Genomic DNA, 25,909 nt, shown 5'->3' with positions numbered 1-25,909 from the left:
ATAAGAGTCCATCTTATCAAACAAGAGGTCCATTCAATAGTCTGATAATAGGAGATAGAAGCTGTCTTGAGTTGCCTGTTGGGAGGGAGAAGTGAAACTGTCTGAGGTAGGCGGAGTCCTTGATTATTATAACCATTTTACAGAGGCAGTGAGAAGTGCGGACAGAGACCAGGGAGAGGAGGCTGTATCTTGTGATGTACATTTTCTAGTAGACGTACAGGGCAGTTGCCATATCAAGCATGATGCATTGGGACTGCAGTGACTTGCAAAGATAGCTCCTCAAGGGCAACGAGCAATGGCAGAAAATGCTTGCCTTCCCCAAATCCCCCAAAAATGAATAGGTAAACTCGAAGCAAAGCTGCATCTTTTCCTAACCAAACACCAATGATTTGTTTACATTTTGGACGGTTGTTTACATTTTTTCTTTAAAATTTAAGTCCTACTATGATTCTTCAAAACAGAAATGCTTTTAATCTTTCTATAAGTTGTTAGACTTCAGTTGTGAGCAGGTTGGCAGACTGCCTTCATCAACTGCATATTCAAGTAGAGAGAAAAAAATAAAATGTTAAGTCTGTTGCTTGTGGCTTGCTTCAGGCTGCCCTCTACTGGGCATCTTTAAGTGGTTTTCCAAAGTTATTTTAAATTAACAAAGCTGAGGTGTCACGTACAGGTTAAAGAACCAGCAGAAATGGAAGACATCTTGGAGTCTGGTATTGCTATTAGCTAATGCTATTTTATTAGTAATTACACAATACAGTAATATAATTCAGATAAATTAAACAGGTTAGTGGTGATTTTACATATATATGTGTGTGTGTGTGTGGAAATATTCTTCAAGCCTAAGGGTAAATGTCTTATGATGCTGAGTAAAGTTCAGTTCAGTTCGTGGTATTGAGTTGAGTAGTGATGGAGAGAGAGAGGTGTTGTTGTTGTTCAAGTAAGCCGATGCCATCGATTTGTCCCATTGTTCTCTGAAGTCCTTTAGAAGTCACCGAATCTGACCATAACAAAGGGACCGTTTTCTGTGGTGGAGTTATCAACCCAGGCGAGTGTTGGACATACTAATAATTTCCCACCTGTCACACCTTTTCCACACTGCGAGAGCCACTGATCGATTCTCCCGATCAATCATCTAAAAAAAAACACTTTTTTGTGGGCACAACAAAGCTCATCCAGTGTCCAAAATCATGTGTCTGTCTGTCTACCAGCTGACCTTCTATTTATCTCACCATGCTGAACACCAGCCGTAGCCGTTCATCAAGTAGCTCCTCCCTTCTCTCTCTGTAGGAATTCAGAAGCTGGCAGTGTCCTTGCAGAAATTCCAAACAAACTGTGAGCAGTCTTTGCCTCTCTCTCACTCTTTCTCTCCCTCCCTCTTAATAACAAGGTGTTTGTGCTGTACAGCTCTCTTTCTCTCTTTTTAAAAGCACAGTTCATAAGAGATAATTCAGGATCCCGTCACAGAGGTGTATTGTTCATTTCCCATCACCTTATTGGGTAATGTGAATTCTTCATGAAGTATTACTTTTTTTGTGGCTTTTCATTAAGATTTTCATGATCTGTGGGTTCTGTTGGTAAAACCAACCAACATTCAGGGATATTCAATATTCAGGAGGGATAGACATGAAAGAAAAGGAAGTGGGGTAGCATTGCTGGTTAGAGAGGAGATTAACGCAATAGAAAGGAAGGACATTAGCTGGGAGGATATGGAATCGATATGGGTAGAGCTGCATAACACTAAGGGGCAGAAAACGCTGGTGGGAGTTGTGTACAGGCCACCTAACAGTAGTAGTGAGGTTGGGGATGGCATTAAACAGGAAATTAGAAATGCGTGCAATAAAGGAACAGCAGTTATAATGGGTGACTTCAATCTACATATAGATTGTGTGAACCAAATTGGTAAGGGTGCTGAGGAAGAGGATTTCTTGGAATGTATGTGGGATGGTTTTTTGAACCAACATGTCGAGGAACCAACTAGAGAGCAGGCTATTCTAGACTGGGTATTGAGCAATGAGAAAGGGTTAATTAGCAATCTTGTTGTGAGAGGCCCCTTGGGTAAGAGTGACCATAATATGGTGGAATTCTTTATTAAGATGGAGAGTGACATAGTTAATTCAGAAACAAAGGTTCTGAACTTAAAGAAGGGTAACTTTGAAGGTATGAGACGTGAATTAGCTAAGATAGACTGACAAATGACACTTAAAGGGTTGACAGTGGATATGCAATGGCAAGTATTTAAAGGTCGCATGGATGAACTACAACAATTGTTCATCCCAGTTTGGCAAAAGAATAAATCAGGGAAGGTAGTGCACCCATTGCTGACAAGGGAAATTAGGGATAGTATCAATTCCAAAGAAGAAGCATACAAATTAGCTAGAAAAAGCGGCTCACCTGAGGACTGGGAGAAATTCCCAGTGGGGAAAATGCTAGAGTCCAGCAGAGGAGGACAAAGGGCTTAATTAGGAAAGGGAAAAAAGATTATGAGAGAAAACTGACAGGGAACATAATAACTGACTGTAAAAGCTTTTATAGATATGTGAAAAGAAAAAGATTGGTTAAGACAAATGTAGGTCCCCTACAGACAGAAACAGGTGAATTGATTATGGGGAACAAGGACATGGCAGACCAATTGAATAACTACTTTGGTTCTGTCTTCACTAAGGAGGACATAAATAATCTTCTGGAAATAGTAGGGGACAGAGGGTCTAGTGAGATGGAGGAACTGAGGGAAATACATGTTAGTAGGGAAGTGGTGTTAGGTAAATTGAAGGGATTAAAGGCAGATAAATCCCCAGGGCCAGATGGTCTGCATCCCAGAGTGCTTAAGGAAGTAGCCCAAGAAATAGTGGGTGCATTAGTGATAATTTTTCAAAACTCTTTAGATTCTGGACTAGTTCCTGAGGATTGGAGGGTGGCTAATGTAACCCCGCTTTTTAAAAAAGGAAGGAGAGAGAAACCAGGGAATTATAGACCGGTTAGCCTAACATCGGTGGTGGGGAAAATGCTAGAGTCAGTTATCAGAGATGTGATAACATCACATTGGGAAAGCGGTGAAATCATTGGACAAAGTCAGCATGGATTTGTGAAAGGAAAATCATGTCTGACGAATCTCATAGAATTTTTTGAGGATGTAACTAGTAGAGTGGATAGGGGAGAACCAGTGGATGTGGTATATTTGGATTTTCAAAAGGCTTTTGACAAGTTCCCACACAGGAGATAGTGTGCAAACTTAAAGCACACGGTATTGGGGGTAAGGTATTGATGGGGATAGAGAATTGGTTGGCAGACAGGAAGCAAAGAGTGGGAATAAACAGGACCTTTTCAGAATGGCAGGCAGTGACTAGTGGGGTACCGCAAGGCTCAGTGCTGGGACCCCAGTTGTTTACAATATATATTAATGACTTATGTGAGGGAATTAAATGCAGCATCTCCAAGTTTGTGGATGACATAAAGCTGGGCGGCAGTGTTAGCTGTGAGGAGGATGCAGGGTGACTTTGATAGGTTAGGTGAGTGGGCAAATTCATGGCAGATGCAATTTAATGTGGATAAATGTGAGGTTATCCACTTTGGTGGCAAGAACAGGAAAACAGATTATTATCTGAATGGTGGCCGATTAGGAAAAGGGGAGGTGCAACGAGACCTGGGTGTCATTATACACCAGTCATTGAAAGTGGGCATGAGATATTTACAGATTAGAAACTTTTTAATTACTGTTTCCCCTAATTTTCCACACCCATATCCAATGGACATTTTGGAAAAAATCTTAGATTTAAATCTCTCTCAGAAAAGTGTAGTAGCAATTATATATAATATAATTATGAATTTATGTCCTGATGCTTCTAATAAAGTTAAAGCTGACTGGGAAAGAGAACTTGAGATTAATATACCGACTGAAAAATGGGAAAAAATTCTTCAGTTGGTGAATTCATCCTCGGTATGTGCTAAACATAGGTTGATACAGTTTAAAGTAGTGCACAGGGCTCATATGTCCAAAGATAAACTATCTCGTTATTACTCTTATATTAATCCAATATGTGACAGATGCCATTCTGAGATAGCTTCTTTAACCCACATGTTTTGGTCATGTCCCTTGTTGGAGAAATATTGGAAAGATATTTTTGATATTATTTCAACGGTCCTAAACATAGACTTACAACGTCATCCAATTACTGCTATCTTTGGACTACCAATGATAGACTTAAATAATTTAACCTCTTCATCACGAAGGATGATTGCATTTCTTACTTTAATGGCTAGAAGGTCCATTTTGTTGAATTGGAAAGAGATTAACCCTCCTAAGGTATTTCATTGGTTTTCACAAACTATGTTGTGTTTGAATTTGGAGAAAATTAGAAGTGCAGTTTATGACCCTTCCATTAAGTTTGAAAAAACTTGGAGGCCATTCATTCAGCATTTTCACTTGATGTAATTTGATCATTTCCAAACTTGTTTTATCTCTCTGTACTGTTGTTGGAGGGGAATGGAGTCGTCGACGCTGAGGTTTTCTTCTTTTCCATTTTTATGTTGTTAGTTTTGCCCAAGTCTTTTAGTTTAGTTGGTTAATTCTGTTTTTCTTTGGGGATGGGGTTTGTTTTTTTTTGGTTTTGTTTTTTCTTTTCCATGATTTTTTTTTTCAGTTTTTTTTTGATTTGTATTATCCGTTGTCAGTTCTACATGATTGGGAGCTTTGTTAACTTTCACTATTTAATTTTACAATTACTTTTCCTAAGTGTAACAATATTTCTCCTACTATTTGTATTATTGCTATGTTTTGTTTCTATACTTCGAAATTAATAAAAAGATTGAAAAAGAAAGAAAGAAAGTAGGCATGCAGGTACAGCAGGCGGTGAAAAAGGCGAATGATATGCTAGCATCCATAGCAAGAGGATTCGAGTACAGGAGCAGAGAAGTACTACTGCAGTTGTACAAGGCCTTGGTGAGACCACACCTGGAGTATTGTGTGCAGTTTTGGTCCCCTAATCTGAGGAAAGACATTCTTGCCATAGAGGGAGTACAAAGAAGGTTCACCAGATTGATTCCTGGGATGGCAGGACTTTCATATGATGAAAGACTGGATCGACTAGGCTTATACTCATTGGAATTTAGAAGATTGAGGGGGGATCTTATTGAAACGTATAAAATCCTAAAGGGATTAGACAGGCTAGATGCAGGAAGATTGTTCCTGATGTTGGGGAAGTCCAGAACAAGGGGTCACAGTTTGAGGATAAAGGGGAAGCCTTTTAGGACCGAGATGAGGAAAAACTTCTTCACACAGAGAGTGGTGAATCTGTGGAATTCTCTGCCGCAGGAAACAGTTGAGGCCATTTCATTGGCTATATTTAAGAGGGAGTTAGATATGGCCCTTGTGGCTAAAGAGATCAGAGGGTATGGAGGGAAGGCTGGTACAGGGTCCTGAGTTGGATAATCAGCCATGATCATGCTGAATGGCGGTGCCGGCTCGAAGGGCCGAATGGCCTACTCCTGCGCCTATTTTCTATGTTTCTAATTATTATTCATTTCTAACTGTTGGAAATAATTTTGAAGATGTGTAACTCGGGTGGTTAATGGTTGGGTTGGGTTGAGTTGAGTTGTACTCTGATCTTGGCAACTTACTTGACATCAACAGTGCACTGACAATGCCTCCTCACATGGTGACAAAACATTTGCAAGTAAATTGCCAAGATCAGTGACAGCTCAACCCATCTCCTTAATGTTCTTAATTGAGTAACTGCTCCAGCCATTTCAAAAGCAGTTTGCAGTTAAACAAATCGTGAAGCTGAAATCACATGCGAGTCAGGTTGACAACAATAGCATATATTCTTCCCTAAGATATTCATTTCCCTGAAAGAATCAGTAAATTAAACAGTTTTCATGATAATTCAATAGTTTCGTGACCATGATCATTTCTATTAGCAGTTTTTTTAGATTTCTTTACTATGCAAAATACAAATATTCCCAACTGTAGTCGACAGGTGAGAGAGGGAAAAGGGGATAAGGAATGGTGGAGGAGGGTGCATTACCAGAAGTTTGAGAAGTCGATGTCCATACCATCAAGTTGGAAGCTACCCAGCTGGAGTATAAAGTGTTGTTCCTGCAACCTAAGTGTGGCTTCATTGCAACAGTAGAGGAGGCCATGGTTAGACATTAAAATGGGTGGCCACTACTTCTTCTGGCGGATAAAGCTTGATCCTACTTCTTCTGGCGGATAAAGCTTAAGTGCTCAGCAAAGCGGTCTCCCAACCTACATCGGATCTTATTGATACATAGGAGGCCACACTGGGAGCACCGGACACAGTATATGACCCTGACAGGCTCATAGGTGAAGAGTCACCTCTCCTGGAGGACTGTTTGGGGTCCTGAATGGTTGTGAGGGAGAAGGTGTAGGGGCATCGACGACTGCATTGGTGCTGCTTCCTGTACCCATGCTGAGCTCGTCAATTTCATCAACTTTGCTTCCAACTTCCACCCTGCCCTCAAATTTACCTGGTCCATTTCTGACACCTCCCTCCCCTTTCTCAATGTCTCTGTCTCTATCGCTGGAGACAGCTTATCTACTAATGTCTATTATGAACCCACAGATTCTCACTGCTACCTGGACTGTACCTCTTCCCACCCTGTTACTTGTGAAAATGCCATTCCCTTCTCTCAATATCCTCTGCCTCCACCACATCCGCTCTCAGGATGAGGCTTTTCATTCCAAAACAAAGGAGATGTCCTCCTCTTTCAAGGAAATGGGCTTCCCTTCCTCCAACATCAACGCTGCCTTTAACAGCATCTCTTCCATTTCACACACATCTGCCCTCACTACAGGAAGGATGTGGTCGCCTCACTACAGGAAGGATGTGGAGCCATAGAAAGGGTCAGAGGAGATTTACAACGATGTTGCCTGGATTGGGGAGTATGCCTTATGAGAATAGGTTGAGTGAACTTGGCCTTTTCTCCTTGGAGTGATGGAGGATGAGAGGTGACCTGATAGAGGTGTATAAGATGATGAGAGGCATTGATCGTGTGGATCAATTTCCCCCAGGATTAATAAAGTATGACTATGACTATGGTTAGTCAGAGGCTTTTTCCCAGGGCTGAAATGGTTGCCACAAGAGGACACAGGTTTAAGGTGCTGGGGAGTAGGTACAGAGGAGATGTCAAGGGTAAGTTTTTTACTCAGAGAGTGGTGAGTGTGTGGAATGGGCTGCCGGCAACGGTGGTGGAGGCGGATATGATAGGGTCTTTTAAGAGACTTTTAGATTGGTGCATGGAGCTCAGTAAAATAGAGGGCTAGAGGTAAGCCTTGTAATTTCTAAGGTAGGGCCATGTTTGGCACAACTCTGTGGGCCGAAGGGCCTGTATTGTGCTGTAGGTTTTCTATGTTTCTGTGTTTCTATGAATGCTGCCTGGAATGGAGGGTGGTAGGTATAAAGAGAAATTGGTTAGTCTAGCTTTATAAAATTATAAATAAGCCTGTGAAACAGTGATAACTGCTTTGGTGCTGAGCTTGTTAATTTCATCAACTTTGCCTCCAACTTCCACCCTGCCCTTAAATTCACTTCATCCATCTCTAGTACCTCTCTCCTCTTTTTCAATATCTCTATCATCATCTCTGATGACAGACTGTCTATTGGTATCTTTTATAAACCTACTGACTGTCACAGCTCTCTGGACAGCTACTTCCCATCCTGTCACTTGTAAAAGTGCTTTTCTCATTTCTTCCTCTATGTGGCATCTGTGATTGGGATGAGATTTTCCATTCCAGAACTCCTGAGGTGTCTTTCTTGTTCAAAGAATGGAGTTTCTCTTCCTCTACCATTGATTCTACCCTCGTATCTATTTTCTGGAGATCCACACTCACTCTATCCCCCTGCTGCCATAAAAGGAATAGAGTTCTTCTTGGCAGGGTGGAAGTTGGAGGCAAAGTTGATGAAATTAACAAGCTCAGCACCAAAGCAGTTATCACTGTTTCACAGGCTTATTTATAATACATACCACCCCACGAACTTTCACATATGAGTGGTTGGCTATGTGCGGAACCAAAGGAAATGGGCGAGATCTTAAATAGGTTTTTTGCATCTGTATTTACTAAGGAAACTGGCATGAAGTCTATGGAATTAAGGGAAACAAGTAGTGAGATCATGGAAACTGTACAGATCGAAAAGGAGGAGGTCCTTGCTGTCTTGAGGAAAATTAAAGTGGATAAATCTCCGGGACCTGACAGGGTGTTCCCTCGGACCTTGAAGGAGACTAGTGTTGAAATTGCAGGGGCCCTGGCAGAAATATTTAAAATGTCACTGTCTACAGGTGAGGTGCCGGAGGATTGGAGAGTGGCTCATGTTGTACCGTTGTTTAAAAAAGGATCGAAAAGTAATCCGGGAAATTATAGGCCAGTAAGTTTAACGTTGGTAGTAGGTAAGTTATTGGGGGGAGTACTAAGAGACAGAATCTACAAGTGTTTGGATAGACAGGGACTTATTAGAGAGAGTCAACATGGCTTTGTGTGTGGTAGGTCATGTTTGACCAATCTATTGCAGTTTTTCGAGGAGGTTACCAGGAAAGTGGATGAAGGGAAGGCAGTGGATATTGTCTTCATGGACTTCAGTAAGGCCTTTGACAAGGTCCCGCATGGGAGGTTAGTTAGGAAAATTCAGTCGCTAGGTGTACATGGAGAGGTGGTAAATTGGATTAGACATTGGCTCAATGGAAGAAGCCAAAGAGTGGTAGTAGAGAATTGCTTCTCCGAGTGGAGGCCTGTGACTAGTGGTGTGCCTCAGGGATCAGTGCTGGGTCCATTGTTATTTGTCATCTATATCAATGATCTGGATGATAATGTGGTAAATTGGATCAGCAAGTTTGCTGATGTTACAAAGATTGGAGGTGTAGTAGACAGTGAGGAAGGTTTTCAGAGCCTGCAGAGGGACTTGGACCAGCTGGAAAAATGGGCTGAAAAATGGCAGATGGAGTTTAATACAGTCAAGTGTGAGGTATTGCACGTTGGAAGGACAAACCAAGGTAGAACATACAGAGTTAATGGTAAGGCACTGAGGAGTGCAGTGGAACAGAGGGATCTGGGAATACAGATAAAAAACTCCCTAAAAGTAGCGTCACAGGTAGATAGGGTTGTAAAGAGAGCTTTTGGTACATTGGCCTTTATTAATCAAAGTACTGAGTATAAGAGCTGGAATGTTATGATGAGGTTGTATAAGGCATTGGTGAGGCCAAATCTGGAGTATTGTGTTCAGTTTTGGTCACCAAATTACAGGAAGGATATAAATAAGGTTGAAAGAGTGCAGAGAAGGTTTACAAGGATGTTGCCGGGGCTTGAAAAACTCAGTTACAGAGAAAGGTGAAATAAGTTAGGACTTTATTCTCTGGAGCGTAGAAGAATGAGGGGAGATTTGATAGAGGTATATAAAATTATGATGGGTATAGATAGAGTGAATGCAAGCAGGCTTTTTCCACTGAGGCAAGGGGAGAAAAAAAACAGAGGACATGGGTTAAGGGTGAGGGGGGAAAAGTTTAAAGGGAACATTGGGGAGGGGCTTCTTCACACAGAGAGTGGTGGGAGCATGGAATGAGCTGCCAGACAAGGTGGTAAATGCGGGTTCTTTTTTAACATTTAAGAATAAATTGGACAGATACATGGATGGGAGGTGTATGAAGGGATATGGTCCGTGTGCAGGTCAGTGGGACTAGGCAGAAAATGGTTCGGCACAGCCAAGAAGGGCCAAAAGGCCTGTTTCTGTGCTGTAGTTTCTATGGTTTCTATGTGACATCATTCTCCAAAACACAATTTTACCTTCTCTCCCTGCCCCCTCCCCCCGCCAACTCTCTGCTTTCTACAGGGATCATTCCCTCCATTCATCCCTCTCCACTGTACTCCTTTCTGGTAATTATCCCTGAAAGCAGAACAAATTCTATACCTGCTCATTCATCTCCCTCCTCAGCACCATTCTGGGCCCCAAACAGCCCTTCCAGTTGAAGCAACATTTCACCTGTGAGTCATTCAAGATCATCTAATGTATGCAGTGCTCTTGGTGTGGTCTCCTCGACATTATTGAAACCTGACATAGACTGGGGGATCACTTTGTCAAGCACCTTCACTCTGTCTGCAGCAGACAGAATTTCCTGATGCACTCCCATTTTAATTCCATTCCCTATTCCCATTCCAACATGTTGGTCCATGGCCTTCTCTATTGCCATGATGAGGCGACTCTCAGTTTGGAAAAGCAACACTTCATATTCCAGCAACACACATCAAAGTTGCTGGTGAACGCAGCAGGCCAGGCAGCATCTCTAGGAAGAGGTACAGTCGACGTTTCAGGCCGAGACCCTTCGTCAGGACTAACTGAAGAAAGAGTTAGTAAGAGATTTGAAAGTGAGAGGGGGAGGGGGAGATCCAAAATGATAGGAGAAGACAGGAGGGGGAGGGATGGAGCCAAGAGCTGGACAGGTGATTGGCAAAGGGGATATGAGAGGATCATGGGACAGGAGGTCCAGGGAGAAAGACAAGGGTGGGGGGAACCCAGAGGATGGGCAAGGGGTATAGTCAGAGGGAAAGAGGGAGAAAAAGGAGAGTGAGAGAAAGAATGTGTGTATAAAAATAAATAACGGATGGGGTACGAGGGGGAGGTGGGGCATTAGCGGAAGTTAGAGATGTCGATGTTCATGCCATCAGGTTGGAGGCTACCCAGACGGAATATAAGATGTTGTTCCTCCAACCTGAGTGTGGCTTCATCTTTACAGTAGAGGAGGCCGTGGATAGACATGTCAGAATGGGAATGGGATGTGGAATTAAAATGTGTGGCCACTGGGAGATCCTGCTTTCTCTGGCGGACAGAGCATAGGTGTTCAGCAAAGCGGTCTCCCAGTCTGCGTCAGGTCTCGCCAATATATCCTTGTATTAAAGGCACTTTATCCAAGGCACTTATCCTTGTAAGCGGAACAAGTGCTGCACATGCCCTTACACTTCCTCCCTTACCACCATTCAAGGCCCCAGACAGTCCTTCCAGGTGAGGCGACACTTCACCTGTGAGTCAGCTGGGGTGATATTTTAAGCGAAGCCAATTCATATTCCATCTGGGTAGCCTCCAACCTGACAGCATGAATATTAATTTCTCTGACTACTGGTAATTTTTCCCCTGCCCCCTTATCTCTTTTTCAATTTCCTATTCTGACTCCCCTTTTACCCCTTCTCTTCACCTGCCTATAACCTTCTTCTGGTGCCCCTCCACCTTCCTTTTCTACATTTTCATTCTCTTTCAGATTCCTCCTTCTTCATTCCTTTATCTTTACCACTTACAATCTGTCAGCTTCCCCTCATCTGGCTTCACTTATAACCCACCAGCTTGTACTCCTTTCCCCCTCCACTACCTCTGGATTGCTGCTTGTGCCACGTGCCAGTGAGGGTAAGAATAGGATAAATTGGCAGATGAATGCGTAGCTGAGGAACTGGTGCAGGGGGCAGGGCTTCATACTTCTGAATCATTGGGATTTCTTCTCGGAAAGATATACCTGTACAAAAGGAACAGGTTACACCTGAACCCGAGGGGTACCAATATCTTTGTGGGCAAGTTTCCTAGAGCTGTTGAGGGTTTAAACTTATCTGGTATAGGGGCATGGAAACCAGAATGACTGAGCTGAAGTGGCACAGTTGGTTTGCAATTTGATTCAGTGCGTAGTGAGTCTGTGAGAAAGGACAGGCAGATGATAGGGCAAAATTTCAGTCAGTGGGATGAGGTGACGTGTAGCATGGTAGCAAAATTGTAAAGATTGATGAATACAGAATTGAAGATAGTATATTTGAATGCACACGATATACGGATTAAGATAGATAAAATTGTAGCACAGTTGGAGATTGACAGGTTTGACATAGGCATCACTGAGTCGTGTCTGAAAGAAGGTCAAGGATGGGAGCTTAACACCCAATGATACACACTTTATTGAAAGAGCAGGCAGGTAGGCAGAAGGGTTGGGTGCCCCTATTAGTAAAAAAAAATGAAATAAAAATTGGTTAACATATGAAGAGCATTTGATAGCTCCAGGCCTCTATTCACTGGAGTTCAGAAGAATGAGGGGGAATCTCACTGAATCCTATTAAATGTTGAAAGGCCTAGACAGAGCGAATGTGGGGAGGATGTTTTCTACAGTGGGTAAGTCTAGAACAAGAGGGCACAGTATCAGAATAGAGGGATGTCCATTTAGAACAGAAATGATGAGGATTTTCTTTAACCAGAGGGCAGTGAATCTACAGAAATTATTATCACAGGTGGCTGCAGAAGACAAGGCACTGAGTATACACAAAATACTCTGCAGATGCTGGGGTCAAAGCAACATGCACAACACGCCTCTCTTTCCCACCCTCCCCCTACCTTCTTTATAGGGCCCCTGTCCCCTCCCTGTTCAGTCCTGACAAAGAGTCTCGGCCCGAAATGTTGACTGTTCGTTTCCACGGATGCTGACCGACCTGCTGAGTTCCTCCAGCATGTTGTGCGTGTCACTGAGTATACACTATTTATAGCAAAGGTTGATTGGAGAAAGCATCAAAGAATACAAGGAGAAGGCAGGAGTGCGGTTGAGAGGGATAATAAATCAGCCATGATGGAATGTGGAGCAGACTTAATGGGCTGAATGGCCTAATTCTGCTCCTATGTCTAATGGGTCTTAAAATCATTAGAAAGTGGTGACATGGGCCAGCTGGTGGCACAATGACATCAGCGCCGGGTCCCGAAACGGAGGTTCCCGGGTTCGAATCCAGTCGGGGCTGCTCCCAAGTACGCTTTCCATCCATGCCGGGTTGAGTGTCAAGATCACAACTAGACCTTGTAAAATAAAAGGGGAAAAAACTGCGAAAATGTCTTTGTGAGGAGTGGCGCACCACACAGTCTCTCTCTCGCTCCGCGCTTGTAAAGGCTTGAAAAAGACATCATCACGCACATGCCAGACGCACACGCACGCAGACACACACACCAAAAAATAAGAAAGAGGTGACATAGGGCTGGAAGATGTAAAATCCTCGTGTTAAAAAATTGCAAGGATAAAAAGATTGTGATGGGTGTTATATACAGGACAGAAGCCAGGATGTGGAGATAGAAAAGGCTTGTAAAAAAGGTCAATGTTACAATAATCATGAGGGGTTTCAGTATGCTGGTGGACTGGAAAAATCAGGTTGGTGGTGAATCACAAGAGAGGGAATTTATCGAATGCTTATGAGGTGGATTTATAGAGCAGTTTGTTGTTGTGGCCACTAGGGTAAAGACAATTTTGGATAAGGTGTTGTGTAATGAACCAGCTTAAAATAAAGGAACCTTTTGGAGATGGTGATCATACTATGATGGAATTCACCCTGCCGTTCAAGAGGGAGAAGCTGAAGTCAGGTGTATCAGTATTACAGTGGAGTAAAGGGAATTATAGAGGCATGATAGAGAAGCTGGCCATACTTGATTGGAAGGGGACACCAGCAGGGATGATGGCAGAACAGCAGTGGCTGGAATTTCTGGGAGAAATTCAGAAGGCGCAGGTTAGATGCATCACAAAGAAAAAGACGCGTTCTAAGGGCAACAATTAGCAAAAATTTGTAGGAGGTTAGATTAGGAAGCTTTGAAAACCAACAGAAGGCTAAAAAGCCATTAATGAAAAGGTGAAATAAAAAGGTATATAAGCCAATAATATAAAAGAGGATGCCAAAAGTTTTTTCAGATATATAAAGAGTAAAAGAGAGGTAGTAGTAAGGGACAAAGAAATGTCAGATGGACTTAAGCATTTTGCATAAGTCTTCACTGTGGAATTCACTAGCAGTATACCAGAAATTCGAATGTCAGGGGGCATAAGTGAGTGTCATCGCTATTATTAAGGAGAAGGTGCTTGAGATGCTGAAAAGTCTGAAGGTAGTTAAGTCACCTGGACCAGATGACTCCAGGGTCCTGAAAGAAGTAGTGAAGCGATTGTGGAGGGATTAGTAATGATCTTTCAAAAACTAGTTTCTGGAATGGTTCCGGAGGACTGGAAAATTGCAAATGTCACTCCACTTTTTAAGTGGGGTGGAAGGCAGAAGAAAATAAATTATAGGCCAATTAGCCAGACTTCAGTGGTTGGGTAAATGTTGGCGTACATTATTAAGGACGAGGTTTCGGGTACTTGGAGGCACATGATAAAATAGGCTGTAGTCAACATGGTTTCCTTATGGGAAAGTGTTTCTGACAAATCTGTTGAAATTCTTTGAGGAAATAACAGCAGAATAAACAAAGGAGAGTCAGGCTATGTCCACACTACGCCGGATAATTTTGAAAACGAAGCTTTTTCTCTTCGTTTTGACCCTCTGTCCACATTGTAACAGTGTTTTTATCCCCCAAAAATGGAGCTTTTCTAAAACACTCTCCAGAGTGTGTAAATTTGAAAATGATTGTTGCGCATTGTAGTGTTGACGGGGTAAATGGAGAGATTTTTAAAACGTTGTCATGACAACACCACAACAACAATGCTTTTTCTGCTTCTGTTTGGTACTGCGCAAGCACTGCCAGGCGGCTGTTATAACACGCAGTCAGTGTGAACGGCATGAGAGTTAAATTGTAAAGTGAGCTTTTTTGAATATTTTAAAACGCTGTCATGACGTGCCGGAACAGATGGCGGCATTTTAACTTCATCAGTCAACAGGACTTGTTTCCAAAATGCATCAGGCTTGTTTAGATGTTCCTTTGAATCTTTTGAATGGAACTTTTTGGCCGCAATGAGCAAAGGTATGTTTGGAGAAAAAAGGGTGCAGAATTTCATGAAATGAACCCCTCTCCAACTGTTAAGCCCGGGGCTTGATTGATCATACTTTGGGCTTATATTGCAGCCAGTGGCACAGGGAACATATACTGGTAGAGGGAAGAATGAATTCAATTAAATACCACCAAATTCTGGAAGCAAACATCACGCTGTCTGTTAAAAAAAAAAGCCGATAAAATGAGGATAGCTTCTACAACAGGATGATGATCCTAAACACATCTCAAAATCCACAATGGAGTACCTCAAGAGGTGCAAACTGAAGGTTTTGCCATGGCCCTCACAGTCTCCTAACTTAAACATCATCAAGAATCTGTGAATAGACCTCAAAAGAGCAGTGCATGCAAGACCGCCCAAAAACCTCACAGAACTAGAAGCCTTTTGCAAAGAAGAATGTGCGAAAATCCCCCAAACAAGAATTGAAAGACTCTTAGCTGGCTACAAAAAGCATTTACAAGCTGTGATACTTGCCAAAGGGGGTGTTACTGAGTACTGACCATGCAGGCCATACAAACTTTTGCTTCGGGCCCTTTTCCTTTTTTGTTATTTTGATTCTGTAAAAGATGGAAATAAAAAGGATTTCTTGCTTAAAATATTAAAGAAATGTGTCCTCTTTAACTTTATGCCTTTTGGAAATCAGTTCATCTTTTACTCGCTTAGTTATTCACAGTAACAGAAATTTTGACCAGGGGTGCCCAAACTTTTGCGTGCCACTGTATTTAAAGCGGAGGTTGGTAGATTCTTTATTAGGGTATCAAAGTTTACAGGGAGAATGGGGTTGAGAGGGATAATAAATCAGCCATAATGAAATGGCAGAGCATTCTGGCTTCGTTCTGTTCCTCTGTCTTATGGTCTTTCTGCCCTTTCTTTCTAGTCCTGATGAAGTGTCTCAGCCTGAAGCGTAGATACTTTGTTCCTCTCCATAGAAGCTATCTGACCTGCTGAGTTCCTCCAGCAATTTGTGTGTATTCCTCTGGATTTCCAGCATTTGCAGAATCTCTTGTGTGTAGATAGTCTGTCTTTTTTTTTCCAGGGCAAAAGAGTCCAGAACTCGCGGGCACATGTTTAAAGTGACAGGAATTTAAGAGATCTGAAGGGTAACTTTTCATCACAGAGGGTGGTGATTATCTGCAATGAGCTGCCAGAGGAAGTGGGGTAGATGCAGATAACATTTCTACATTTAAAATATATTTTTACAGGCTCTTTTGTGATTGTATGATTCTAAATATAACAAACAGGACTGCAGCTGAGCCGACAGCAGCACCAGGTGCAGATATATTACAGTTTTATTTCCCTGTAATATAAATTATCCTAAATACAACAATAACCACATCAGCCATTGTTTTTGCCAAGGTTAACGAGAAAGGATAACTCCACTTATGAGGCAGAAAGTAATGCTTTTATTTGTGTCTGTCTTTCAGAACATAATCATGATGATGCAGTGGTGTTTTTCTACTTGTGGATCACCTTCTTATTGATCAGCTCCTGTTATACTCTTACCTGGGACCTGAAGATGGACTGGGGTCTCTTTGACAAAAATGCTGGAGAAAACACGTTCTTGCGTGAGGAGATTGTCTATCCACAAAAAGTATGTGTTTGCTTTGTGTATGACGTAATGTACTGAAGTATCGCTCTGTGTAGTTGTCCTGTGACAAGAGCTGATGCCATGACTAAAGGAAGAAAAGTATCAGAAACATATTAACAGAAATTGATGTTCTCAGGAAAATACCAATCATGTTTAAATTGAGTGAATTCTCATAGCCACCACGTAATTCTCTGTTTCAATAATAATGCTGTAAATTTAAAACTAGTGCCAATCCAAGATCCTGTCCCATACTCCTTGGCAACTTTATTTATAGCTATCCATATAATTATGGTACCTACAGGTGGTTGGATAGCTCCAATTTTGAGAAGTAGTAGTAGTAGTGATATTAGCACCGGGGAGTGTGCTAGATAAGGCTTATTTCACAGTACAGTGGTACAACAATTGAAATACTAGAAAAGCAGCCAGAGTTTTGAGCTACTAAATTTCAACACCATCCTGGCAGCTGGGAGTATAAGTTCAAGCAGCTAGATCTGTTAGTATTCCTTACATAAGTAACGACATACATGAAATTACCAGGTTGTTATAAAACCTATTTGGTTCACATTTCTTTGTTTAGGATACCTATCTTCCTTGCCCTGCATGCCTGTTGTGTACATACATCTATTGATGCTTCTGGACACATCTTCAGTGATGTTCCTGGAATCATCGGGTGTTTCGGGTCTTTCAACATCATACAACCTCCTCCAGGTGACCCAGCCGGGGCTAATCAGACCCCAGCTTGTGTCCGGATGGCTAGCTACTTATGACTCCATGGCTCCTCTCTTTTGAGCCACAGCCATCTTGAGGCCCTCTCTGCCGCATCGGTGGTACTGCGGATGGCTCTCCTCTTCCTCTCTCCCTCGATGCCCAAAATGCTGAAGGCCCTAACTAAAGAACGGGCTATGAATCCCCTACAACCAACCTCCACTGGGAGACACCTCACTCTCCATCCAGCCTGCTGACAGTTGCTGACCAGTCCTGCGTACTTGGAGAGCTTCCTTTCAAAGGCCTCCTCCAAGCTATCTTCCCATGGGACTGTCAGCTCCAGCAGCACCACTTGTTTAGTAGCCTCAGACACTAGGGCAATGTCTGGTCGCAGGGTGGTGGCTGCAATATGGTTGGGGAACTTCAGCTGCCCTTCGAGGTCCACCAACAGCTGCCAGTCCCTTGCAGAGGTCAGAATGCCTGCAGATGTTCTTTTGGCAGGTATTGGCTGCTCCCCAGCGCTGACAAAGGCAATGGTCTGCTTGGAGGGTCGGGACCGCTTCGCCCACTCAACGCCTGCACTGACGGCTTCAGCGATGGTCTTCAGGACCTGATCATGCCTCCACCTGTACCGTCCCTCACCAAGTGCTCTTGCACAGCCACTGAGGATATGCTCCAGAGTTCCTCACTTGGAGCACAGTGGGCACGCAGATGACTCTGCCTTGCCCCGTGTGTGTAGGTTTGATGGGCTTGGAAGCACATCGTACACTGCCTGGATGAGAAATTGGATGCGGTGTGGTTCGGCTTTCCAAAGGTCAGCCCAGGTCACTTTCCTCTCAACCACATTCTCCCATCTTGTCCAAGCTCCCTGTTGCTTCATTCCCACCGCCTTGCAGGCTCTCAACTCCTCCACTACTGCTCTCACCTCCTCCTGAACTAGACGACGCCTTTCCTTCCCTCTGGTGTCCATTTGGGGAGTTGGAAAGGATCCTAGCCCAGCTCGGCCTCGTGTGACCACTCCCACCAGCCTCCTGTGACGCAGCCTCGCCTCTGCCTCCTGAACAGCTTCCTCTGCCCTCCACTTCCTGCCAGTACTTACTTGGATCCCTGCTCTAACCACCTTTGGGTCACTTGAGTCCCTATACTATAGCACTTCTCTGGCTCTTGTTACCTTGAATTCTTCCTCCAAGGATTTGAAGGGCAGTTGCAGTTTGTTGTGGTGTCGATAGAGTGCGATGCTGCTCAGGCTCTTTGGCAGCCCCAGCTATCTCCTGAGGTGGTTGCTAACCCTCCTCTCTAATATGTGACTGTTAGGGGATAATAGCTAACATTTCAAGCATCATCCTGTGATTAAATAAGTTAGCAAAGGTTAAGTGCTACCCTCTATGAATGCAGAAAATGATGTAAACAGAGATGTAGGTTGCCTTATAGAAGTGGTGTCCAGACTAGAACCCTAGACCTAGACAGCACTGCTTCTACTAGCTTGCCTTGTTGAATGCCCTAAAACAGGGGTCCCCAACCTTTTTTGTACCGTGGACCGGCCGATCAGGGGTGGGGGGAGGGTGGTGCGGTGTTCAAGTAGGGTTAAACTCACCGCACTGTGTCTTTTACAGTTAGGGTTGCCAACTTTCTCATTCCAAATAAGGGACAAAAGTAGCAGTCAAATCCCGGGACACTTTACCCCAGGGAAGACTACCATGACCATGAAGCCTTGCACAGGCACCTGTGTGCGCATGTGATGTGTGCATGTGCCGATTTTTTTCCCCACTAGTTGGTTTTGCCTTCATCTTCCCGACTATACTGTACATACATTATTTCTCCTTTATATAGGCTGTGTATTTATCATATCATATCATTCCTGCTTTTACTATATGTTGGTGTTATTTATTTTTGGCTTTATGTGTTATCTGGTATGATTTGTTAGGTTATTTTTTGGGTCTGGGAACGCTCAAAAATTTTTCCCATATATAAATTAATGGTAATTGCTTCTTTGCTTCACGCTATTTCGGCACGAAAGGTTTCATAGGACCGCTCTACCTTAGCGGGGGAAATACGGGACAAACCAATTTAGCCCAATATACAGGATGTCCCGGCAAACAACCCTATGTTCATGTTCAACAGTGGGCGTGACAGGGAATAAGGAAAGGCGCAGCTTGCTCATATCGTTTCCTCACGGCCTGGTACTGGTCCGCGGCCCGGTGGTTGGGGACCGCTGTCCTAAAAGACTGTTTAACTGAGGTTGCTTTATCAATGAATACAACCAAATTACAACACCTGAGTCTACTAGTATCCACTAGTAATTACTTGAGCTAATTCCATGGAAGTTTTCTGCACAGAAACAGATAGTTTGTCTCAGCAGGTCTGTGTTGATGTTTATCTAAGTCAGGCTGTGAGTAAATTGTCGTCCGTAGTCCTTTCACTTCACTTCAAAATTACTTCATTTACTGCAGGAATCCTTTGGGTTGGCCTGAGGTACTAAAGGCCACTTAAATACAAATGAAGAAGTAACTTCTTAAAGCCCCAAAGGAACTTGCCCTCTCCTGATTTATGTACCCTTTTGTCCCCTTCTCTCTTCTGCCTTTCTAACCCACTCCTTCTGAACGTAGCAATGAGAATTAGCCCCTGATATCATCATCAAACTCATTGACAAGGGAGGAACTTCTGTAGTTTCACAAAGTGACCTCTGGATATGACCACACTGCTGAAAATAAGATATTGAACGCCAGGTAGTTATGGACCTCCTTTCCTTAGGAGATTTTCCCTCCATAGTATCTAGCTTTGTGGTCTCCCAGCCTGCATAGCCCATTTCTACCTTCTACTAAATATCCTTTAGGAAGACATTATGAGTAGACTTATTTTTCAACTTGCTTATTTTCTCCTTTCTTGACTCCATTCTCTCTGAATTGGTACACTTTCTTCTTGTTTAGTCTGTGACACTTCTGATATGATCCATTACCCAGCAAACAAAAAGGCCCAGTTGGATGGGGAAGTCTGGGATCTAGTTTGAACATTTCTTGCCAAAGATATGGAAACAGACTTGAAGACAGTAGAAAAGAAGCTTGGTATCATACTGTGGTTTAATAATTCATTAAATTGGAGATGAGGGTGGGATGGAGCGCGAGGAAGCAGAGCTGAGGCCTTTAGTAAAATAAACGGGGAAAGAGGTTGACATCCATTTCCTGACCTCATTACATTTTCTTGTTAAATGACTGTAATACATAATTTACACCTTGCATCTAATGTGCTCCTTTAAGTCTACCAAGTCAAACAAAGTCAGTGTCTTTGTTTGAGAAAGTGGCCTACTTTCATTTCCTCCAGCCCCATCGCCTTAGGGGTGTTTACTTACTTTCCGCTTAAACCTACCACTGAGAATAAATTCTCTATTTTATCTGACTGGTGGTTTGTCATAATTTCTGGAGAGATGGTCTTATTAAATGCCTGGAGATGGTTTTTTTTTTCTATGCCGAAGGCATAATTGCAAATTGACATCAGTTATTTGAGGTGTTTTCAAAGAAGAGTGCTGTCAGTCAACTCAAGACCATGGAAGGAAAAAAAGAGATTGTTTATTTAGTCCTGCAGTTGTACTCTCATGTCCTGTAAATGTACTAAAGCATTAATTTTTTGCTTTTATTTACAGATCTATTACTACTGTGCCATAGTGGAGGATGTCATCCTACGATTTGCGTGGACAGTGCAGATTTCAGTCACCTCAATGAGTGCTTTTGCTTCAATGGGTGACATAATTGCCACAGTGTTGGCTCCACTGGAGGTTTTCCGGTAACATCATTCATAGTCATACTGTGATGAATAAAATGTTATGGATCGAGAGTTGTAAGGGCCACTAACAGTTACATTAGAACCTGGTGAACAGCATGTCAGCCTAGAAACAGATATTTTGTGTGGAATGAAAAGAATGTATATTCTTTTCTAATTGGCCCACAATTCACTGAAGTTCAATGTCAAGAGTGAGAATAGAGAGGAGGAAAGTTAAGCAGTATCCTACAGAAAGAATCTATAAAAATGAGAAGATTTGAAAGCACCAAGGGAGTGAAGACCTGAGGTGACTAAGCCTCATCACATTTGTATCAATAAGTGATTTGGAGTATATATCCAATGTACCAGTTGTTATGGAAAGATTCAAACTTATGTTTATGGATCAGTGATCTAGAACACCACGAATCAATCCACACTTGTAATTTAGCCATCTGCAGCCAAGCACAAATATCTCAGCTTTGGAGAAGAGAATGGCTATCCATGAGACAATTTTTGATCAAACTCGTGATGTGCACCCAGGGTTTGTCAAAGGTACTTGTGATTGTCACATGTGGAAACTTCTCTGATCAAATCCCTGGAAAGCCATATGGGAAATGAGGGGTCAAGATTACTGAAGTCACAGAACTTCACCACTTTTGAACAATAGATTGGGAGAGGGTGGAATTTTAAGCTCTCAAAATAATAGTGAAGTTTCTTTTAACAAAACAATAATTAACTTCCAATTTAGTATCCCAAAAATTCATCACTACCTTAATTCATAATAAGGAAGAAAGATCTTGAGATTGTGCTGTGAATGAGGATTTCAATTGAAAAGTTCTCAAATGTCCATTACAGTGATATAGTTCACAGGTAGATCATGTACTTGTTTATTTGGAATAGCAGATTGTCCTTGCATGGGAATATCAATACAGATGTTTACCACAGCGGAAATATTTATTTTAATAGTAAGAGTGGGAATGAATACCTAAACAAAAAAAATCAATTGCTGGTTGTCATGTCTTGTGTATTCATTGCAGAATGCCTTGTTAATATTGAGTTGTTTTTTGCTACAGCCGGTTTGTGTGGAATTTCTTCCGTCTGGAAAATGAGCATCTTAACAACTGTGGTGAATTTCGTGCCGTGCGTGATATCTCAGTGGCACCTCTTAACGCTGATGACCAGACCCTTTTGGAGCAAATGATGGACCTTGAGGATGGAGTGCGGAACCGTCAAAAAACCAAATTGTGGAAGCGTACTTACAGCATCTCTCTGCGTAAATCACTGTACGTACTGAGTGAAGAGATTTATTTGTAGCTACGGTAATAGGGTCTTGCTTATTCAGAATGGCAGAACACTATTCTAAAAGTGTTGTCCAGTGAAAGACTGGTGTTTGCCACAGCTGAAACATCCGTCTATTAGGGAAAGAAAGAAGTAGCAAAAACTAAAAGAAAAAACTAAATTAAAAGTATACTCATGGCTACTTTCATATCTAATGCCTTTTAAGAAACTTTCTTCTTCATGTTACAATGATAATGGACTGCTTTCATTTTCATGTTGTTTTGGAGGGAATGTAAACATAGAGGCAGAGGCAAAACAAGAAAATAGTATGCTATTAATGTGACTTTTCTTCTGCCCCTTTTGGTTAAGTTGGAATGTAGTGGGGTTGTATCAGCTAATGATGGAAAAAAGACATCAAAAGCTTGAGTACTCAGCTTCTTTGTAGTTCTCTTAGCTCACCCAAACCTCCACAGATAACACTTGTATAAAGAATGGATCTCATCCATATCTGCAGGTCCTACTGTCCTATCACTTGTCATTCTGAGCTACACTGCTCTCAGGCCCTCAACAATTGTATGTCCTCTCATAGACTCCTGTAACAATCCATGCATTTGCTCAGGCTTCATATTATTCCTTGTTCCCTGTACAATTAATTATTGTTTTATCACTCAAAATATTCTTCTTTGTTAGATCACCTTCTGAAAATTTCCTGTAAAACTTTTTTGTCTTTATGAAACTTAAATTCCCTGCAGAACACAACTATGGTCTCCTCTCACCATAAGTTTCTTGAGGCCTCAGCATTAGACGTTATATTTCAAAAGATTTTTATGCCTGTGATGTACGGTGGGAAGACTTAAGGACACAAGGTGCAAATCCTTTTTCATCTTTCAGAGTATTAACAGAGAGATGGGGAAATGTAATAAGAGTGAATAGTGCATAATCTTGCATCAAAAGCTTAGTTGATCAACTCAAAGTCCCATTGTCAAATGAAAGTTTGAGTTTATTTCATAGTGAAAATAATGAAGTAATTTTTTTATTTATTCCTTAAAACCAAAGCTTAACTAGTAAAGGATTCTTTTATTAAAATTGCAAAATTCTATTAAAATTACAAAATATAGACTCCCCAAAGTAAAAAGGGTTTATTATTAGGAGACTTAAATAAGTCTCGGTAAGCAGACAAGAATCGTATTTTTGTGCTGGCCAGTGATTCTTATTGTATAGTTTGCGTGTATGAGGATAGCAAGAGAGATCACTATCAGCAGGGTTGTTTATAGAAAATATGAGGGGTGATTGATAAGTTCATGGCCTAAAGTAGAAGGAGTTAATTTTAGAAAACCTAGCACATTTGTTTTTCAACATAGTCCCCACCTACATGTACACACTTAGCCCAGCGGTCGTGGAGCATATGGATCCCTTCTTTGTAGAAGTGGTCCACAGCAGGGGTGATTGATAAGTTCGTGGTCTAAGGTAGAAGGAGATGAGTTATTAACTTCAAGCTTTCTGCATTATCACTCAAAGAGTTGAACTGCACATGCATATAACAAGAACTTCTTGGACCTCCAGGTGGTCCACAACAGGGGTGATTGATAAGTCCGTGGCCTTGGGTAGAAGGAGATGAGTTATACAGCTCTTGTTACAGGCACGTGCAGTTCAACTCTTTGAGTGAAAATGCAGAAAGTCTGAAGTTAATAACTCATCACCTTCTACCTTGGGCCACAAACTCATCAATCACCCCTGCTGTGGACCACTTTCTGGAGGTCCAAGCTGCTGACTTCTACAAAGAAGGGATCCGTATGCTCCACGACCGCTGGAGTAAGTGTGTAAATGGGGGAAAAATAAATGTGCTGAGTTTTCTAAAATTGACGCCTTCTACCTTAGGCCACGAACTTATCAATCACCCTTCGTCGATACACTAACTGTTAAAATCTGCTTTCGCTTTGTACTATTCCTTTCAGATGTGCTTTCCATATAACTCCTTTTGTCACAGCTCAGCTTGGTTAGGAATATCACAGCAGGGAGCTGTGATCTTCAGGAGATGAAGGGATAGAGATTGTGACTTTGGTAGATGTAGTCAAATAAAATTACCTTAGTGAATAACTGTGGTGTATGTTCATACAAAAGCCACAATCGAGTGATGGTGGTAAGTTAATTAATATGTAAGGAGGTGCAACACACATAAAAATTGCTGGTGAATGCAGCAGGCCAGGCAGCATCTATAGAAAGAGGTACAGTCGACGTTTCGGGCCGAGACCCTTCATCAGGACTAACTGAAAGAAGAGATGGTAAGAAATTTGAAAGGGGGAGGGGGAGATCCAAAATGATAGGAGAAGTCAGGAGGGGGAGGGATGAAGCTAAGAGCTGGAATGTTGATTGGCAAAAGAGATATGAGAGGATCCTGGGACGGGAGGCCTAGGGAGAAAGAAAGAGGGAGAGGGGAATCCCAGAGGATGGGCAAGGAGTATAGTGAGAGGGACAGAGAGGGAAAAAAAATATATATATATAATAAATAAATAATGGATGGGGTACGAAGGGGAGGTGGGGCATTAACGGAAGTTAGAGAAGTCAGTGTTCATGCCATCAGGTTGGAGGCTACCCAGACGGAATATAAGGTGTTGTTCCTCCAACCTGAGTGTGGCTTCATCTTGACAGTAGAGGAGGCCGTGGATAGACATATCAGAATGGGAATGGGACGTGGAATTAAAATGTGCAGCTACTGGGAGATCCTGCTTTCTCTGGCGAACAGAGCGTAGGTGTTAAGGAGGTGGATGGGTTGCTTATCAATTAGACTGCTGTGGCCCGGGTGGTACCTTTGGTGTTGTCGGAGCTGTAGTCATCCGGCAGGTGAAGTGTATTCGATCGCACTTCTGACTTGTCCTGTTATGGATGATAGAAAGACTCTTTTGTATCAGAATAGTAGTCACTTGCAACTGACACTGAGCAGCTGATTTGAATGAGCACCTGCAGCATTTGAGACATCTGTAAGTTGAAATCCAGACTGTTGTTATGAATGTTGCTTTTGAGTGTCATCAATGCTTTCTCATCAAAAATGGTCAGTGACCTGATGAAAGTGTTACTTTTGTAGGAAGTAGACTACTGTTCCCTAGTTTCACAGCAGCAGTATGGGTCACTGCTATCCTTACTCAGCCTCCTTCCATCCCAGTCCTTCACATGTTTAAACATATAGTGTACCACATCCATGAGGAGAATTCTCAGCTTCTGTCTTTGATCTCTCCATTTTCCTACAAATGCAACAATCTGTCAATGTTTATGCACTATAAGCTTTGTCACTTCACTCATACCCTGACTAGTTTCCCTCTCAAATTTAAACATTGTGGTTTACCCTGGCTCTTGTACACAATTCTCTGTAGATTTATATCCTTGATGATTTTGCACAAGCAGCTGAATAAGCTCAGTGAAAGTTGATGAAATTATGTCACAAGCCATGAGTGAGTGCAAATGAATACACTGCAATATTTATACATACCTTTCTGGTGTAGCAACATAAAAGAAATAATAACCCAAATATGGCTAACAAAAATGCTGGATTTCGAAAGGAGTCTTATGTTGTTGCTAGCGAAACTGCTAACTCCGAGGAATGGCAGCAGTTTAGACTTCAGCAAAAGTGATGAAAGAGACTGACTAGGAAAGCAAAAGCAAAACTCAAAAAGAATGTTAAATTTGAACTGTAAAGTTATAATGAAGAAAAGAAAATTGTAGTGTCCTCAAAGCAGTAACAGGGAATTGTATAATAAGGAAGAGAAGAACCAGTTAACAAATACTTTGATTATGCCTTCTGCCCTCTCAAAGAACAGAAATAACTTCCCAGAAATGATT

General features: G+C 42.1%; 1 protein-coding gene across 1 annotated transcript in view; it reads left to right on the top strand.

Annotated features, from left to right (window-relative positions):
• LOC134354636 (xenotropic and polytropic retrovirus receptor 1 homolog) overlaps window positions 1–25,909 on the top strand; it is a 411,898-nt gene that overhangs the window by 367,985 nt on the left and 18,004 nt on the right. The window contains exons 12-14 of the mRNA XM_063063679.1: window positions 16,176–16,342; window positions 20,682–20,821; window positions 21,871–22,080. Of these exons, the coding sequence (XP_062919749.1) occupies window positions 16,176–16,342; window positions 20,682–20,821; window positions 21,871–22,080 (517 nt within the window). The remainder of the gene's footprint in view (window positions 1–16,175; window positions 16,343–20,681; window positions 20,822–21,870; window positions 22,081–25,909) is intronic.

This window comes from Mobula hypostoma, chromosome 12, assembly GCF_963921235.1.
Source record: "Mobula hypostoma chromosome 12, sMobHyp1.1, whole genome shotgun sequence".
Classification (NCBI taxonomy): domain Eukaryota; kingdom Metazoa; phylum Chordata; class Chondrichthyes; order Myliobatiformes; family Myliobatidae; genus Mobula; species Mobula hypostoma.
Note: the sequence above shows the minus strand (reverse complement) of the source record. Positions and strands in the feature narration are given on the sequence as shown.